General features: G+C 41.2%; 1 protein-coding gene across 2 annotated transcripts; it reads left to right on the top strand.

Moving 5' to 3' along the window:
- The first annotated feature begins 1,522 nt into the window (after positions 1-1,522).
- RAD51 (RAD51 recombinase) lies at positions 1,523-16,390 on the top strand. 2 transcript variants are annotated; one of them, XM_044436980.1, is made up of 10 exons: positions 1,523-1,553; positions 5,280-5,387; positions 6,548-6,685; positions 6,903-7,020; positions 8,339-8,430; positions 9,539-9,633; positions 10,220-10,333; positions 10,853-10,982; positions 11,163-11,284; positions 15,595-16,390. In XM_044436980.1, the coding sequence occupies exons 2-10, from the start codon at positions 5,301-5,303 to the stop codon at positions 15,716-15,718; spliced, it is 1,020 nt and encodes a 339-aa protein (XP_044292915.1). In that variant the 5' UTR covers positions 1,523-1,553; positions 5,280-5,300; the 3' UTR covers positions 15,719-16,390. The 2 variants fall into 2 exon arrangements, with proteins under 2 accessions (XP_044292915.1, XP_044292914.1); XM_044436979.1 differs by having other exon boundaries at positions 1,537-1,699.
- The last annotated feature ends 491 nt before the right edge of the window (positions 16,391-16,881 follow it).

Genomic DNA, 16,881 nt, shown 5'->3' with positions numbered 1-16,881 from the left:
TTCTTTAAATGTATAGAATTGGTTGCATCATGCTTTGCTGTTGCCTCAAGCTGGCCTTTTACCTCACATAGCTTTCTCCTGTTGTAGGGCAGCTGGACCTTCACCAGTTTCCAAACCCTTACACACAAAACTTTATTTGATGCAGCTAACCAAACAGTACTTGACAGTTAGGCTTCACAACATGTTATTAGATGGTGTTTCCTGAGATTATTTCCTGTATTATTGTGCCTTCCTTTAGCTGCCTTAATTATTTAAGGATTATGGAATGTGCTCCCTGGAGAGGTTCGCCTGGTGCCAAGCTTATACTCCTTTCAGTGCCAGATCAAAACCTTTTTATTTAATTATTATTTTAAAAGTTAGTATTTTAATGTTCAACAGTCGCTTTTTATTTTTATTGGTTATATGTTGCTTATTATATTGTTGTAGATTGTTTTATTGTATTTTGATTTTAATGATTGTAAGCTGTCCTGAGATGCTATGCATAAGGGACGGCATATAAAAGTTTTAAATAAATATATTTACTAGGAAAGTTGGATGCAGTTTTAATATCAGATACCTCCTTCAGAATGTACAGTGGAACAGGAATCACGGACTGCAGAGCAGGAAAACATGTCTTTTTTTCTTTTGCATAACATTTCAAGTTTTTCAAAATATAGCACCTACCTGACACACTTAAGGCTGGGTGTTTATCAGCTCTATTTAACCAGACTTAAACCAAGGGACCTCATGCAGTTCAAATAGGCAATCTGATGGCACCCTAAAACATGACTACTTGAAAAACCCGATGCATCGGTGTTATTGCCTCTTTCAAAAGTTAAAAGACTGGAGTCACTGGTCAGCATGGCAGAGCACACCAAGGCAGATCTCAGGCAGATGACGGTTGGCTTTTATCGTTCACATTTACAGCATCCTCCAACTGGAGAGGTAGGGCTGATTTCCTGAAGCCCCTCCGCCAGGTAGGGAAGTTTTTCATGTTCTGCTGTAGCCCATGATCCCTGTGGTCTCCCTGCTTTCTGAGACACAAGGTCTGCGAACATAAAATTCACCGCCGTTTCCTGCATTTTGAAAACACCGAACTCAGCATTTCAAAAGTAAGACGTGTGAGAACGGACAGGGAATTGCTCGACTCGCGCGAATATTTCCAAAACGCTTTGGGCAAGCAGGATTACAAATCTCTAAGCTACCGCTTCTAGGAGCCTAGAATAAAACTACACATCATCTGTAACAAGAGCCGAAGGCCTTTCTCTCCCTTTCTCTCCAGCCAATGCGTCAAACCTTTGAAAAGGGGGCGGGAACGAGAAGGCTGCATTCAAGGTCCCACCCATCCAAATACGCGGGTGGGGATAACCTCGTCCCTCCCCACGCGGCGCCGACCAAGAGAACGCGGACCACAGTACTGGAGAAGTGCGCGTGCGCACGGAGTCGCGCGTCCTTTGGCCAGTCAGGCAGCGCTCCGCCCCCGCGCGCGTGGCGTGACGCAGTGGCGGGCTTTCCGACTTGGCGGAGGGCGGAAATAAACGGGTCGTGCGGCCGAGCTGGTGGGCGCCTCCGCTGTGCGTCGCGTCGCGTCTCTCTCTCACTGTGGGGCTCGGAGAGGGACAGCGAGAGTTCTCCTCTGCACTCCCCGGACAGGGAGGCCTACGGGGGCGTCGATCTCACTGAAATTCGGGCCGGTAGCGCCGGGCCGGGCCCAGCCCAGGTGCATGAGGCGGGGAAAAGACGGGGCGACAGAGTGTGGCTCACCTGGTTGGGGGCGTTCGCTGGCTTTGTTTTATGATTACTAAGTGAACTAGGCTACTTGCGTGGGTTTCAGATGCTATTCCATGAAACTTACTTCGGGTCAGCATAGCGTATTGTATTAAGAACGCATTTCTCTTCTTTGTGCTTGAAATGTATTTATATTTAGTCATTCAGAATCATGCCCTTTTCAGGAGGCCTACGCAGGAGGGAAACTAGATGGCAATTTATAAAATAAGTAAAACAAGCATTTTAGAATTGAGTGCATTTATTTGTTTTTGCAGAGATGTAGCTTATCGCATGACAATCAAATGAAATTATTATAAGATTTTATTTTTAAAAAGTTTTGCGAAACCAGCTGCACAAACTTGCTGCCATAGATGAAACTGGGTGTACTGGTTCATCAGCGGCGAGATTATTTATTCCACCTGTCCCAACTCTCCCAACATCCCCACCTTCCAGCAAGTGCTGGAAAAGTGAGCAGACTGCAACTCAGCATTTTGCAGGTGCTGAGCTGCCGCTTTGCTTCTTCGTTATGGACCTGTAAAATTTCTTGGTTCACTGTTAGGAATGGAGGGTGCTGCCCCTCTTATTCTGTGGTCATGGGTAGTGGGAGGTATGACTTGGGGTGGAAGTTACAGGCCACTTAGAGAGGGGAGTACATAAATACCTTGCACTTCTCTTCTGGTAATCCGCTCAGCCAAAAGGTTTCAGGTTGTCATACTAGTTGCTCACTGCTCTACTAGCACTACTGCTGAATGTCAAGCCGGTCCAGAATAGAATTACTCTGATCTGTTATTTAATTGTGCATGCGGAGGCTGACCTAGCTTGCATAACCCAAACCTGAACAGGGAAGAATTAACCTCTCCCATTTGTGACCCCTTGTGTATTTGGTACAGCACCAACATAGACTTGAGGAATTGTTAGTAGTAATTGAGTAATTCCTGTAGCTATAGACTACAGGAATTCCATCTTCCTCCAGACTTCCTGTCCATCTGAGTATCAGTCTTGAGTGTTTGTATCTTGTGTTAGGCATCCAGGACAGATTAGAGAATTTGCTGATACCCCATTGCCCATTTGCAGCCACTGAATTTGAGGACACCTGGCCGCCATGGCAACCATGAGGCTGACCCAGTATGATACTGTCCCGGTGTAAGTGGCAGGAAACGGTGATTTGAATTTCTGTTTAATATCCGTTCCCTGCAGGATGAATAAAAAAATCAATGATTATTTAAATTGGATTTTTAAAAATTAAATCAAATGTGTTTGATTTACATTGGATTTTTTAAAATAAAGTGCTTTTTGAAGAAAAATCTATCTAAATATAATTTTCTACTTAAGATACATCATAATCTGAAGGTTATTCATCATGAAATAAGGATTAGTTTTTAATTATGTAGTATGAAGCTGTATATTCATGCAGTGTTTACATTTGTTGATAAATGAATTTCATTAATCTATTCACTATGTCATACCCTTCCAGAGGTTTCTGTAAGTTTATGGGGCATTTTTTTTTTTAGAAGATACTATCACAAATGCTTGGTTTTACAGCAAATTTGTGTCTGCAGAGATCACACGACTCTTCTTCAGAGCAAAAATGTTATAAAATAAACATACAGAATTGAGAACGAGGCCTTAATCCCATTGTTCCATTGAACATCTATGTACACAGAATCAACCCCTTACTTCTTAAGTGCCAAGTTTTAAATAGTCAGTGAACAGAAGAAACTTGCTAGGAGTGGACTACAGCTACACAAGAAGCTAAGTGTGAGGAGAGAGAGGCAAGCAGTACAAATTAAACATTTTGAGCAGAATACTCTGCAAGTTTTTGGATCTTTTGTGCATAGCCTGAGATTTATCATCATTTTTCCCCTGGAGGAGAAAACCTATATTGGCAGCAGGCTGTGAAAGAGACCAAGTTTGAGAATCCTTTAATGAAGTTCCTATACCTACGGGTAAGGCAGGCATGCATGCAAATTATGTAGAAAACCATGATTTAAATCTAGTCTTACTGACTTGGTTTAAAATCAAATCCATCCTGGTTCTCTGTCATGGGCAGATCATTTCCTACTGAAGTTTTGACTTCAGTGGCTTTTCCCTTCTGCATGCTTTGGCTATTGAGCAGTATAGAAATGTACAAAAACAGGGGTGAGGATTCTATTAAAACGATCTGCTCCTGAAGCTGATGGATTCCATCTAGCTCTGGGGAATTTTCCAGGATCCTAAATATAAAATCAATGACGGACTGGTCACTAACATCCTTTCCCTGTGTTTAAGTGAATGGTTGCTGTGCTCAGGCAAGTTGCTGCTGATCACCTTGAATGAAACTGAATAGAACTTACACTGCTTCCAATCTAGATTTGGAACTCAAGCCACTTTTGTTGTCCTGTGGGATGATGTGTGCCAGGAAAAAGACAGGGAGAATGAGATTTTATTGGTTCTCCTGAAAACTTCAATGGATTTTCATACCATCAACCTTCTGGATAGGCTGCCTGAATTGGTTTGTGGGGGTACTGCTTTACAGTGGTTCTTCTCCTGCTCGGATGACCAATTCCAGAAGGTGGTACTGTGGAATCACTGCTATGTCCAAAGTAATTGTGCTTTGGAGTTCCTTAGGACACTATTTTATCCCCCATCTACATGAAAACACTGGGAGAGTTTATCCAAGGTTGTGAGCTAAGATGTCACCAATATACCGATTACACCTAGCTCTACATCCTTTCATCTAATGAAGGTGAGACAGTTGATAGGCTGAACCAGTGGTTGGACAGGCTGACAGACTGGATGAGGACCAATGAACTGAGACCTAGTCCAGGCAAAATACACTCATAGATCATTTATCTGTCCGGTGAAGTGATGTTCAACCTGTTCTGAATGGGCTGCAGTCCTTCTAAAGGAACAGGTTTGTCATTTGAGGGGATGTTCTTAGCTCCATCATTGTCACTAGAAGCACAAGTGGCCTCACTGGTCAAAGCAGCTCAGGTTGATATATCAACTGTGGCTTTATCTGAACAGAGATAGACTCATGACAGTTATTTGTACTCTGGCATCCTCTTATTTGGATTATTACACTGTGTTATATATGGGGCTGTATTTGCAAATAGTCTGGAAATTTTAGAAGGTTATGAGAACAAGTGACTCTTAAGTTGCAGCACCCCATTGCTGGGATGCATTCCCTGAAGCCTATCTGGTTTTGTTTTGGGGTTTGTGTTTTTTTTGGGTGGCAGGTGAAGAACTTCGTATTTCCCCCATCATTTAAAGAGCGATTTCAGGGTTTTCGACACTTCATTCTAATGCTGGTCTTTATGTGTTGTATAGTTTATTCTTTGCTGCTAGTTTTTTCTTGATTTTATTCAGCTCTGGTTTTTTTTGTTTTAGAGTTTGTATTATATTGTAATATATTATACCTATTCTAATATGTAGAATGCATATACATATTCTAATGTATTATACATTTCCCAGATAACTTTGGTTAGTGGGTGGTTTAACAGCACCCCAAACAAACAAATAAGTAATAGAGCCGATGCTTCCTTTTTTGATAGAAAAGTTGACTGATTCATGTCATGGCCATGCACATGCAGTGTGACACGAGCATCAATACGTCAACAGAAGAGGAAAGCTTTGGTCCTCAACCCATTTCACGGCTGGAGGTATGTGCTCAATAAGTAGTATCTCTTGTGTTATCAGGAAGAGAAAGAAGAACACCTTGTACAAAGCTTTATCAAGGCTTCTACAGTAGCCAAGCCTTTAAGGTAGAAGATTTTTTTTTTGTTTTTAGCTAAGCCATTAAATTCAAGCATTGCTTCAATGTAGTCTTCAAGTATTCTGGTAATGGAAGTTTAGTCAAACTCGGTAGTACGGTGCTTTCATATAACAAGGAAAAATCTACCTCTATCTCAGAGACTCTCCTACCACTTGTGGAAAATTTGATAAAATTATAGTTTATGATCCTGGTTGCCTTTTTCTTGTCAGTCTGTAAAGTAAGGAAAGTGAAGAAGTTAAGGGTACAACTCTAAACGTATTTTGGCAGGAAAAAGTCCTGCAAGCAGCATGATTGACCTGAGAATGCTGGGAGATGTAGGACCTCTTTTCTATCTGAGTATGCATAGGATCATGCCATCTAAGTGCATGCTAATTTTGAATGAAACTTCCATGTGCATGATATTTTATTACCAATAAGTTCACTGATATTAGAAAAGGTGCCTATTATTGGAAATGCATTTTCACATCTAATCATCAGCCTGATCCTTAACAGCCTAAATTATCACTACAACATATTAGTAAATGAACTAATGAATAGAGCTTTGTTTTTTCCTCTAAAGCTAGTGCAAACAAGTCAGTAAAGGAGTATCTTAGAAACACAGAAACAGAGCGAGTCAGAAGGGGTCTCCCGGGCCATCTAGTCTGACCCCCAGCTCCAGCCGGCTCTGCTCACGACATGCCCTCCATGTGGACATCCAGCCTATCCTTGAATACTTGCACCGATGGGGCCTCAACGACCTCTCTTGTGGAAGCCGTTCCACACCCTCGGGGTCCTAACTGTCAGGAAGTGCTTCCTGGCATCTAAATGGAACCTGGGTTCCCTGAGCTTTGCTCCGTTGGAGCGCGTCCTGCCTTCCTCTGCAGGGGAGAACAGGTCTCTACCCACCTCCGTGTGACACCCCCTCACATACCTGTATGTCGCCAACAGATCATATTCAGTTATATTTCCAGTCTAGTGAACTAGTTTATCTCAGTATTCCCAAGTATATCATTTCAGGTCCTGCAGTAAAATGTTTCATAGTAAATAACAATATTTTGTGTTGTGCAGCAATGTGGCATAAATGCCAATGATGTGAAGAAATTAGAAGAAGCTGGATTTCACACAGTTGAAGCTGTTGCCTATGCTCCAAAGAAAGAATTGCTCAATATTAAAGGCATCAGTGAAGCCAAGGCTGATAAAATTCTGGTAATTATAAAGTGTGTAATATTTATATGCATTGTCTACATAGTTATTGCTTGAAAAGTAAGCGTTTTGAAAGTTTTCAAGGTATGATAACATAATTTCCCCATTTTATAATATAATTTGCAAGTGGCCATTACAGCAATATAAGTGGGAATGTTAAAATAGGAATGCAGTCTTATTTTTATCTTGCTGCTCAGTCTTTTGATCTCACTTTTTTCAGGCAGAAGCAGCAAAGTTAGTGCCAATGGGCTTTACCACAGCAACAGAGTTTCATCAGCGGAGATCAGAAATCATTCAGATCACCACTGGATCCAAAGAACTTGATAAGCTCCTTCAAGGTACACATCTGATTAACTTGTGTATCATTTCACTGCACACTATAAATCAAGGGTGTCAAATTTCTTTCCAGCCCAGGAGCTGCACTTAATTTCAGAGCAGTTTTCAGTGAGTGGATCATAATCCATAAAGGTTGCTACAGCCAAATGCAAAATAGTTCTGGCCCTAAATATCCTCATACTCTTGTTTAAAGCTCTTAGTGCCAGCAACTGTGGCTTAGAAGAGGCATTTTACCCTTTTAGAATGGGAAAAAAGCCGCACAGAAGCTGGGAAACCATGTCATCATTTTGGCCATTTGAGAAAAGGGTTTGGGTCAGGGGAACCAGGCTTGGCCTTCTGCCCTGCAGGCCAAATCCAACACATACTGTAAATAAAAAAAGTGCAGATTGGTAATCCTGCTATAAACTAATATGGAGCAAAACATACAAAGGTACATTAAAATGTGTGGCAGACACATATAAAGAGGACACTCATTTTGATGCCTCACAGGTATTGAGCTTACATTATAATCTGTGCGTATTTATCTAGTTAATTCATACTTATTCATATTCATTACAGTCCAGAGCAGAAGAATCAGTACAAAAATACTTTCATTCCATACATAAAGGAACACATGAACAGCAGCTTAACATAGAAAACCACATCTAGTTATTGAACATTAATCTTTTTATTATAATTCAGGAAAAAACAGTTGTATGACACAGCTAGCTTGCCCTGTAAGGACTTTCCATTATCCTGAGTCTGTCTACTCAGAGAGCTGCCTGAGAGTTGCTAGGGCCGCACTCCTGTGCAGAGGAGCATAATCCTCCAAACTTATCAAAAGCATATGGGGAGTGGCAGATGTGATTTTGTTTCCTGCTCCTCCCACACAGTATTTGCATTTGCGCTAGGAAGGAGGCTGGAGCCACTTCAGGATACCTTTCTGTCTCCCTGAAAAGCCACCTCTTTCCCCTCCTCAAGGTCACTTTCCTGACTTCAAAAGCAGCCAGCTCAGTTATTTCTATGTTAGCTGCCAGGGGTGGGTGAGGTGGTGTTCTGATTCCCAGTTCTCAGGTTGGAGTGCTGTCTTCAACCTAAGCTGGGAATTTAAATTCTTCTGTGGCCCCTCAGCTAATGTCTAGGGGCCACAGGATCACTCCTTAATCATTTTAATTTGGAAGCTATTCCAGAAGCAATCTCTTAGCTAAGGCACATCATGGGGCCAGGGGAAGAAAACTGATCTTAAGATCTCCAGGAATTTGAGTATGCACACTTGTGCTACATTCCTGTTGTATATAATTTACTGAAATAAGTCTGAAGTTCTTTCTATTTCTTGTCAAGGAGGAATAGAAACTGGATCAATAACAGAGATGTTTGGAGAATTCCGCACAGGAAAGACTCAATTGTGTCATACATTAGCAGTAACCTGTCAAGTGAGTAGATGAAACTCATGTAAAGTATTGCACAAAAAATGCATTTGAGTTCCTTCTTTTGCATATTTTCTCTTCTGTGTATCATTTTCAGAACTGATGATACAATAAAAATACAGGGCTGCATAGGCTGTGTGTTGCTGAAGGTGGAACTAGATACTTGGAGATCAATCCAGATGGTGACTCCTTGTCATCACAGAACTGACTCAAGAGTATAAGGGTTTACAATTTGTTGGATGAACTACTAAGGCAATTTGTTGGAAGAACTGCAATATTTCAATAAAGCATACATTTTCTGGAAGCAGTAGTAGACATTTGATAGCAAATTCAGATCTAGGAACCCGTGTGGCTGGCAAGCTACCACGAAGAAAGAATATGGTTTTTACATAGGGTGGGGGATAAGGCACCCTGCTTTAATTATTTCCAGGCATGCCCGCTGCACAACGGCTTTTCTCCTCACATGAGATTCTGCATAACTTTTCCACATCCCCGTTCCTACCCTCTGCAGAGGATACCACTTAGTATCATCAGGGTAATGCAGTAGTTCTCCCCAACCAATTTTAATGGACAGAAGAACTTGAGGAATCTGCCCCATAAGATCTGTTAAATAACCCTCTTCAGTCGGAGTATGACAAATGGGCTGTTTGTTTATTTATACATGTATTTATACATGCATAAATAAAAATGAAATTGTGTATCAACTTTGTAGTTTGGTCATTCTAATTTAAAACTGTTGCATTTACATTTGACTTGCCCTTTGTGATATTTTAGCTTCAGATTTCCCTTTCATTTCCTCAATAATAAAGCTTTGTTCTACAGACAAAATCACTCTTTGCTTATCTTTTCCAAATGTGCCAAAATATGTTTGCATTTTGGATGTGTGTGTGGTTGCATTTAATGAATTAAGGTGCAATCCTGTGAATGTTTAGATGTTAAGCACTACAATTCCCAGTATTACTTACTCATTGGTAAGTCTCTTTTCAGGCTAAACATACATAGGATTGCACCCTAAATATCTTACTTTATGTGGATTATAGAAGGATACAATTAGATTTAATTTTCTGAGAGATGAATGCATTTTTATAACAATCTTGCTTTGCCTTTTTATTAGCTCCCTATTGATCGAGGTGGTGGTGAAGGGAAGGCCATGTACATTGACACAGAGGGCACTTTCCGTCCAGAGCGTTTGCTTGCTGTAGCTGAGAGGTCTGTAATTATTTTCAAGGAATCATTGGTGTTTCATCACTACTGCTTTATAGCTTGTACTTCCATCTACTGGCAATTCATAGGATAAAGGCATGGTACTCAGAATCAACATTAGTTAACCTGATTTATTTTCATCAGCTTGAATGCCACTAAAAGTGACTTTGTGAGAAGGTTTACATAACACAATAAGCCACACTGACTGCATTCTCACAATACAAGAAGCAACCTTGCATGGTCACCATGGTTCACAGTGTTCACCATGATTGATCAAGTGGTATCTACATGATCATGGTTTTCATCCTCCCCACTCAGTCTTCCTGCTGTTCACATATATCCCATGAGCCAGTGCACCTGAAATTCAGTCTCTGTGTCACCTGCTTATTCCTCATTGGTCCACACACACAGGCTGGATGGCTGTAGTGGCTGCTTTTTCCAGGGGACTCTGGCAGTTGTGTACCAGGACTCTGAAAATCATGATCCTGGGTTCAAGCAACATGACAGACCAACAATGATTTTGAAAAACTCCTTACTGAATCATGGTTTTAATTAAAAACTTATTATATTTTTGTCCAATTTATTTCCCTAGGTATGGTTTATCTGGTAGTGATGTGCTTGATAATGTGGCATACGCTCGAGGGTTTAACACAGACCATCAAACCCAGCTCCTTTACCAAGCATCTGCTATGATGACTGAATCCAGGTAAAAACTTTAAAACTTAGTGCATGTAGAAAGATTTAATTTGTTAAACACAATACTGGCATTTATGAGTTACACAATTTAGCAAGTCCATCATTTTTGTATATTTTCTCTAAAGTATTCAAGATAATAGCATACAAAATTTTTGGCTTATTTTGCTATAGAGGCTCTGATTATAAAAATGCCTTTTGAAATAGCCCATTGCTCCTAAAAGCTGACAAATCTGTAGCATATGAATAAGACTAGTCATACTAGATCAGACCGAGAACTTGTGTATGCTAGCGATCTGTTAGCTAAGTTAAGGCACTGTTAAGCTAAGTTAAGGTACATTTAGTTACAGTTCGTTCTTCAGAACTGTAACAGGATATATCCTACCTATGATAAATATTTAGGCATTCAGCTGAATTGTGTCAGGGCCAGGGAGAGCACAAAAGTAAAACAAAAAGCAACAACAGGAAACCCCTCCTGCAGTTAGGGGCACACATTAATGCATAGCAATGTCCATTTGCTCTGTCCCTTCAGATATGCCTTGCTGATAGTAGACAGTGCCACAGCCCTCTACAGGACAGATTACTCTGGCCGGGGTGAACTGTCAGCCAGACAGATGCATCTGGCCAGATTTCTGCGTATGTTGCTTCGACTTGCAGATGAGGTAAACTGTCATTAGACCAATCACCTACCTGTTCTCCTTTTCTTATTCCATTTGCATTATTCTGGATGAATATGACTCTGAAGGCATTGCAGTACTGGCATATTTTATCAGGCCAAGTGATGATCTTTCAGTTTGCAGTAAAAAAACCCTGAAGTTGACCGTATGCCTCTTTTCTGACAGTTTGGTGTAGCTGTAGTGATCACAAACCAGGTGGTAGCACAAGTAGATGGAGCTGCAATGTTTGCTGCTGATCCCAAGAAACCTATTGGGGGAAATATCATTGCCCATGCGTCAACAACCAGGTAAGACAGCAGACTACTAGTTTCTGTTTACGCTGTTTCCAGTTGTTGTTAACTAGCTAGAACTTTTATAGGATTTGAAACTTCTAGTGTTGAGTCATTTTTGTTTCTAATGGAAAGAAAAACAGATTTTATTCAATAATTGGTGCAATATGTATTCTGCCATCCCCAACCCTACATGGTCTAGATGATGGGATTTGTAGTCCAATATCCAGTGGATACTATATTGGAGATGGCCATAAAGAGCACTTTTTCATTTCAAGCCTAGTTCAGGGTGGCTAATAGCTTCAGTTCAGTAAATAACTGAAACAGGAGTTTTTAAATTTAAGTAAATATTTATCTGGTGCAAGGAGACATTATCATGAATTAACTTCTTTCACTGCCTAGGACAAGCAAGGGACATGTGACCTGGCTTTTAGCCTTGGTCCTGGCATCTTCTAAACCTGTTCATTCTTTGCCTGTGACAGAACTTTCTAGTTTCTCTTTCAGTAAATTGTCTATTCAGGCATCTTACTGACTCTTCCTGTTCCTTATCTTTAATAATCTTGGAATGAGTGTGGTCTCTTCTTCCAGTTTTGATGTTCTTCACTTTAAAAAAAAAAAACTTTTTACTTCTTTTGACATTTTCTTTTGCTACTGGAAAAGTTCCAAATCTGAAAAGGAAAAAGAAAGGGCTCCTGATTGCCTTCCATGGGCTTCGTTATCCCCCAGCCCCTTCCAATGGCGAGGTGGTGCAGCTCATTGCTAGGGCCATCTCATCCAGGATGTCTGGCCTCCCAGTCAAGCACCAGATGCTCTGAGCAACTTACTTCCATGAAACACTCCACTCAGCACCTGTGCCCTGTCCATTTTTAGCTGGAAGAGCCAACACGATGGCCATGGCCCTTAGGTTGCTGGGGAGGAATGGACTCAAAATCCCTATTCAAATAGGCCTCCTCCTTCCCACTCTGGGCAGAACACAACATCCTGCCCATCACTGCACATTGCTTTCTGAGGACCTGAAAAGAGGCCAACCTTCTAAGCTAACAATTTCTCCTGGAGAAGAAACTTTGGGGACAACAGCTTCGCCTTCATTTTGGCCCATTTGGAGGGAACTCTTTGCCTCCTCTCTCAACAACCTCTTTGTTGCCACACTTCTTCCCTAGACACCTGGTTTCATCAGCTGGGACTGCAGGTGCAGGCTACTACCTCAGCTTGTGGGGAAGACTCTGTGCCCCTCTTCCTCCACTCCAGGCCAGGATCCTCAAAAGAATCATGGAATAGGTGACACGAGTGCTTGAAGTTCTGTTCTGGCCTCAGATGCCATGATTTCCTCAACTCCTTCAAGTGGCACAAATGGACCCATAGTTCCTTCCCTTGAGGACTACCCTTCTCACATAAGGACTTTCTGGCATTTGGACCTAAACTACCTATATATAACCCCTTGGCTACTGAATGTAGGTCCTTCCTCTCTGTAGGCTACTCTGCTGAGGTAACTTTTTGCCTCTCAGGAGACAATCAACCCAATATACAAAATAATTTGGAAGTTTTTTTTCTGGGCTGGTGAAGAAGGACACTGCTTCACAAACAAACAAATTTCTTCTCTTGTTCTCACCTCACTTTCAGCAGTTCCTCTGAGGGGTGGCACTGCTACATCCTTCAATCTTGTATTACTGGATGTGATACTACCAGCTCTTACTAGTTGCTTTATTGAGCTGTTGAAAACTGTCTCACTAGATTGTCTCTTGGCAGTAGCTCTCAAGGTACTATTCCTTGTGGCTGTAAAGTTATCCAAAGGTTCTTAGAACCAACTCAGCAACTCCCTCTTCATGCTCACTCTTTGGTAAGATCCTTCCTTTGTTCCCAAAATCAACACTGCTTTTCACACAAGAGGTGGTTTTCCCTTCTTTCTGCTCTTATTACCTCTCATACTCCTGAATACACGTCAGATGTTAGGACTAGCAAAAGCTACCTTTAACTGTGGAAACTTGATGTTTCAGTTCCCTGGGTGTTTCTTCCCCTTTAAGTGCACTGGGAAATAAGATGTCTAGTCCACCCTCTATAGCTGCTTCAAGGTACGTGTATCTGTGGTCTATGAGAGTGAAGAAAAACATACCACTAAGGCTCTAGTTGCCCCAGGAGTTTTTCTCTTATCGCACCTTCAGTGGAGATTTGCACGACAGCTACTTGGTCCTCACATCCCACTTTCATTAGGCATTATGAGCAGAACAAATATGCTTCGGCTGTAACAGCCCTCAGACACAGAATATTACAACAGTTTCATCCTCAAACTGAGCTTCAGCCTCCTTTGAGATCCATCCTACAGCAGCTTTTGTACATCCCATGATGAAGGTCTCCTCACACCAGATGTGATTGCAAAGCTGGCACTTAATGTGAGACTCCATTCCAATTCAGTGCACAGGAGTCATCCATACTGTGGCAAGCTGAACGTTCTCATTATGATTTTCTGAAGTGCATATACCCATCCCTAACAGATGGTGGGGGTGTTCTGCTTCTTCAGATGTCTCTCGTTTGCATCGATGGGAAAAAAAGAATCTGACTGGCAAGTGCCATAAAGGTCAGGACAACGGCAAAAGCCTGGCTGCATGTGCCTTGCCTGTCCTGGACAATGGCGGGAGCTACCCCGTGATGGATAGCTCCTCTGCACCAAATCAGAACGGAACTTCACAATAAATATTCAGTTTTCTAGTCCCTGATTGCTTCCCCAAAATGCCAACATTATAATGAGCTCTATTGCCAAGGAAAGAGTTCTAGAACTAGAGAGGAGCCAGAATTGGGTGTTTTGTTGCTTACCTCAGCATTATTTTGTCCTAGAAAACTGGTTGACTATAATAATTATTATAGGAAATTATTAGCTCTGTTAAACAGACTTATGTTAAACTTTTGTGGGTTTATTTATTCAAAGCTTTTTTATGCCATCCTATTATACAAGATCTCAGGACGGCTTACAATATTTAAAAACAATTAAAACAGCAATTTCAATAAATAATAGAACAAAACAATAACTCACAAAACAAACAGCGACTAAACTTAAAAGCTGTTAAACTTTAAAACACAGTTTAAATAAAAAGGTTTTGGCCTGGCACCGAAAAAGAGTATAAATTTGGCATCAGGCGTACCTCTCTGGGAAGTACATTCCAGAGACTGGGCGCCATAGCAGAGAAGGACCTACTCCAAGTTGATGACCTTTTTACCTCTCTTAAGAGAGGGTTCCTGGAGCAGGGCTTCTCCCATAGATCTTAAGGGGTGTGAGGCCATATAAGGAAGGAGATGTTCCTTCAGGTATCCTGGTCCCAAGCCATTTAGGGCTTTATAGGTCAAAACCAGCACCTTGAATTGGGCCTAGATTTCAACTGGAAGCCAGTGGCGCTGCTGGAGGACTGGCATTATGTGAGAGTATCGGCCGGTCCCTGTCAGCAGCCTCTATTCTGTACCAGTTGCCATATCCGGACCGTTTTCCAGGGCAGCCCCACATAGAGTGCGTTGCAGTAATCCAAGCGGGAAGTGACCAGAGCATGTATCACTGTTGCTAGGCAGTGCTTATCCAGGTAAGGACGCCGCTGATGGATCAGTCGAAGTTGCACTGTAGTCAACTGGGCTGAACTGTAGTCGATGGTAGACTCTACAGAAGTGGTGCAAAACTTGGAGCAGTGGTGTCAAATGTACTTCTAGCAACCCACCTCCATCAATATGCAGCCTGGGATAGTCTGATCTAACTATAGTTTCTGTACAGTTTTCTGACAGGACTTCGTAGAAGAGAACTTTTTGGTCATAAATGCATGAATAGCAGTTGCAGAGTTTAAATGTGAGAGAAACTGGTTGTAATCTACTCTCCGAAAAGAGGTAGTAATGGCAGTAACAAAAAATGAATAATGAGCATAAAACACAGTAATCACAAGAAACTTTTTACGTCGTGCTAGCCTTTTATCTATTGCTAGCACAACAGAGGAAGGTTCCAGGAGAGTGGAAAGAGGAAAAAGTCTTTCCTTTCTCATCTCCTGAAAGTTCCTCCCAAACACCATTACAAAAGTGTTAGAGGCTGGGTATTCACTGCAGCAGTGGGAACTGCTTCCCTGCCTGCTTACCAAGAAAGAGGGAATGGAGATAGAGATTTCTGCTCTGCTGTCAGGATAAAGCTCTTCCCCTTACTCTCTATCCCATTTTAACTTAGATTTTGGTAATTTATCACCATTTGGGAGGTGGGAAAACATTGGTCTACATCATTGATTTGGTATCAAATGACTGCAGATCTTTCTTTACCTGATTGGTCAACGGTCCTAATTTGAATAAATGCATTAATTTATTTCTATCAGGCTGTATTTGAGAAAAGGTCGAGGTGAAACCAGGATATGCAAAATCTATGATTCACCTTGCCTTCCTGAAGCTGAAGCCATGTTTGCCATTAATGCTGATGGAGTTGGAGATGCTAAAGACTGAAGAATCCCATTTGTTTGGTTTAAATGAAATGAAGCAAAAAGAGGCTACCCTTTTCATATTATCCACTTGCTGATGACTCTCCCACTATAGCTTCTGTAACTGCTAGAGGAAGCTATCATAAGCGAAGCAAAACTTGAGGACCGTTTCTTCAGTTCATACAGATCTCCCGATTTATTTTTGCTGTGCCTGATCCTTCCATTGTTTAATGCAGTATTGTGGTGACAACTCCGAGAAGCAACATATGAGACGTATGCAAGGCTTATGGATATATCGTGTGCAACATTAAATGCTTCCTGATTTTGCAATTGATGCCAAAATAAAATGGAACAAATCTGTTCAGTAAAAGTTACACTAGTTGAGTATCTTAAAATTCGGGCAACTGCCAGTTCAGATTAGAGGCCTTTTCTATTGAAATTGTTAGCAGAAAACATTCATAGAACAGGAACCTAGAAGCTGAAGCATGATCTTTCTAAATCTATTGTACAGCTGTAAATTGTGAAGTCTGCATTAGCCCAGAAAGTCTATGCATTGTGCTGTGGTAAGCAAAAGCTGTAGACATTTTTATGACAGCATTGTTCAGATGTGTTCTGCATCTGTATAACCTGCCTGTAAATACATGATTTATTAAAGTTAATTACACACCTATTTGATTTATTAAAGTTAATTACACACCTATTGTTGGGTTTGCGTTTTGTGTTCACACTCTTACACAGATCTTTGAGGCAAATAAAAATAAAGCACAGTACATAGACTAACCCTGGCCTTAGTGAAAGGCTCATGTTGATAAGGACAGTCACGTTCTGGTCCAGAATTATACAAATTCCGTACCCGTTATACAAATAATACATATTTCATTTGCATGCTTTGTGGAATGAAGGCTTACAGTGTCTAACTTTTACATATTTAGGGAATGCTTATAAAAGTAGCATGATAAGCAGCAATAAAAGAACAAGTTCAGATCTTCCAGGAAGATATCAACTGCTTGGAGTACATTCTTAGCCAAACATCAAATAAACATTGTAAACTCAGATGCCTTGCTGCAAGAATGACACTTGAAAGGAATGCTGAGATGTTCAAGTAACAAAAGATAGCTTAAAATAGGGTAAGACTGTCCACACTGGGCATTGGTACAGTCAGATATTAACCAGGGAGAATAGATTATA

This window comes from Varanus komodoensis, unplaced genomic scaffold, assembly GCF_004798865.1.
Source record: "Varanus komodoensis strain SLA01 unplaced genomic scaffold, ASM479886v1 scaffold3, whole genome shotgun sequence".
Taxonomy (NCBI): domain Eukaryota; kingdom Metazoa; phylum Chordata; class Lepidosauria; order Squamata; family Varanidae; genus Varanus; species Varanus komodoensis.
The sequence above is the reverse complement of the archived record's forward strand: the minus strand, read 5'-3'. Positions and strand labels throughout refer to the sequence as shown.

Coding starts and splice junctions, on each gene's coding strand:
- RAD51 (XM_044436980.1), top strand. CDS start 5,301: ATGGCCATGCACATGCAGTGTGACACGAGCATCAATACGTCAACAGAA. Junction 8,431..9,538: donor CATTAGCAGTAACCTGTCAA/GTGAGTAGATGA, acceptor CCTTTTTATTAG/CTCCCTATTGATCGAGGTGG. Junction 11,285..15,594: donor GCCCATGCGTCAACAACCAG/GTAAGACAGCAG, acceptor TATTTCTATCAG/GCTGTATTTGAGAAAAGGTC.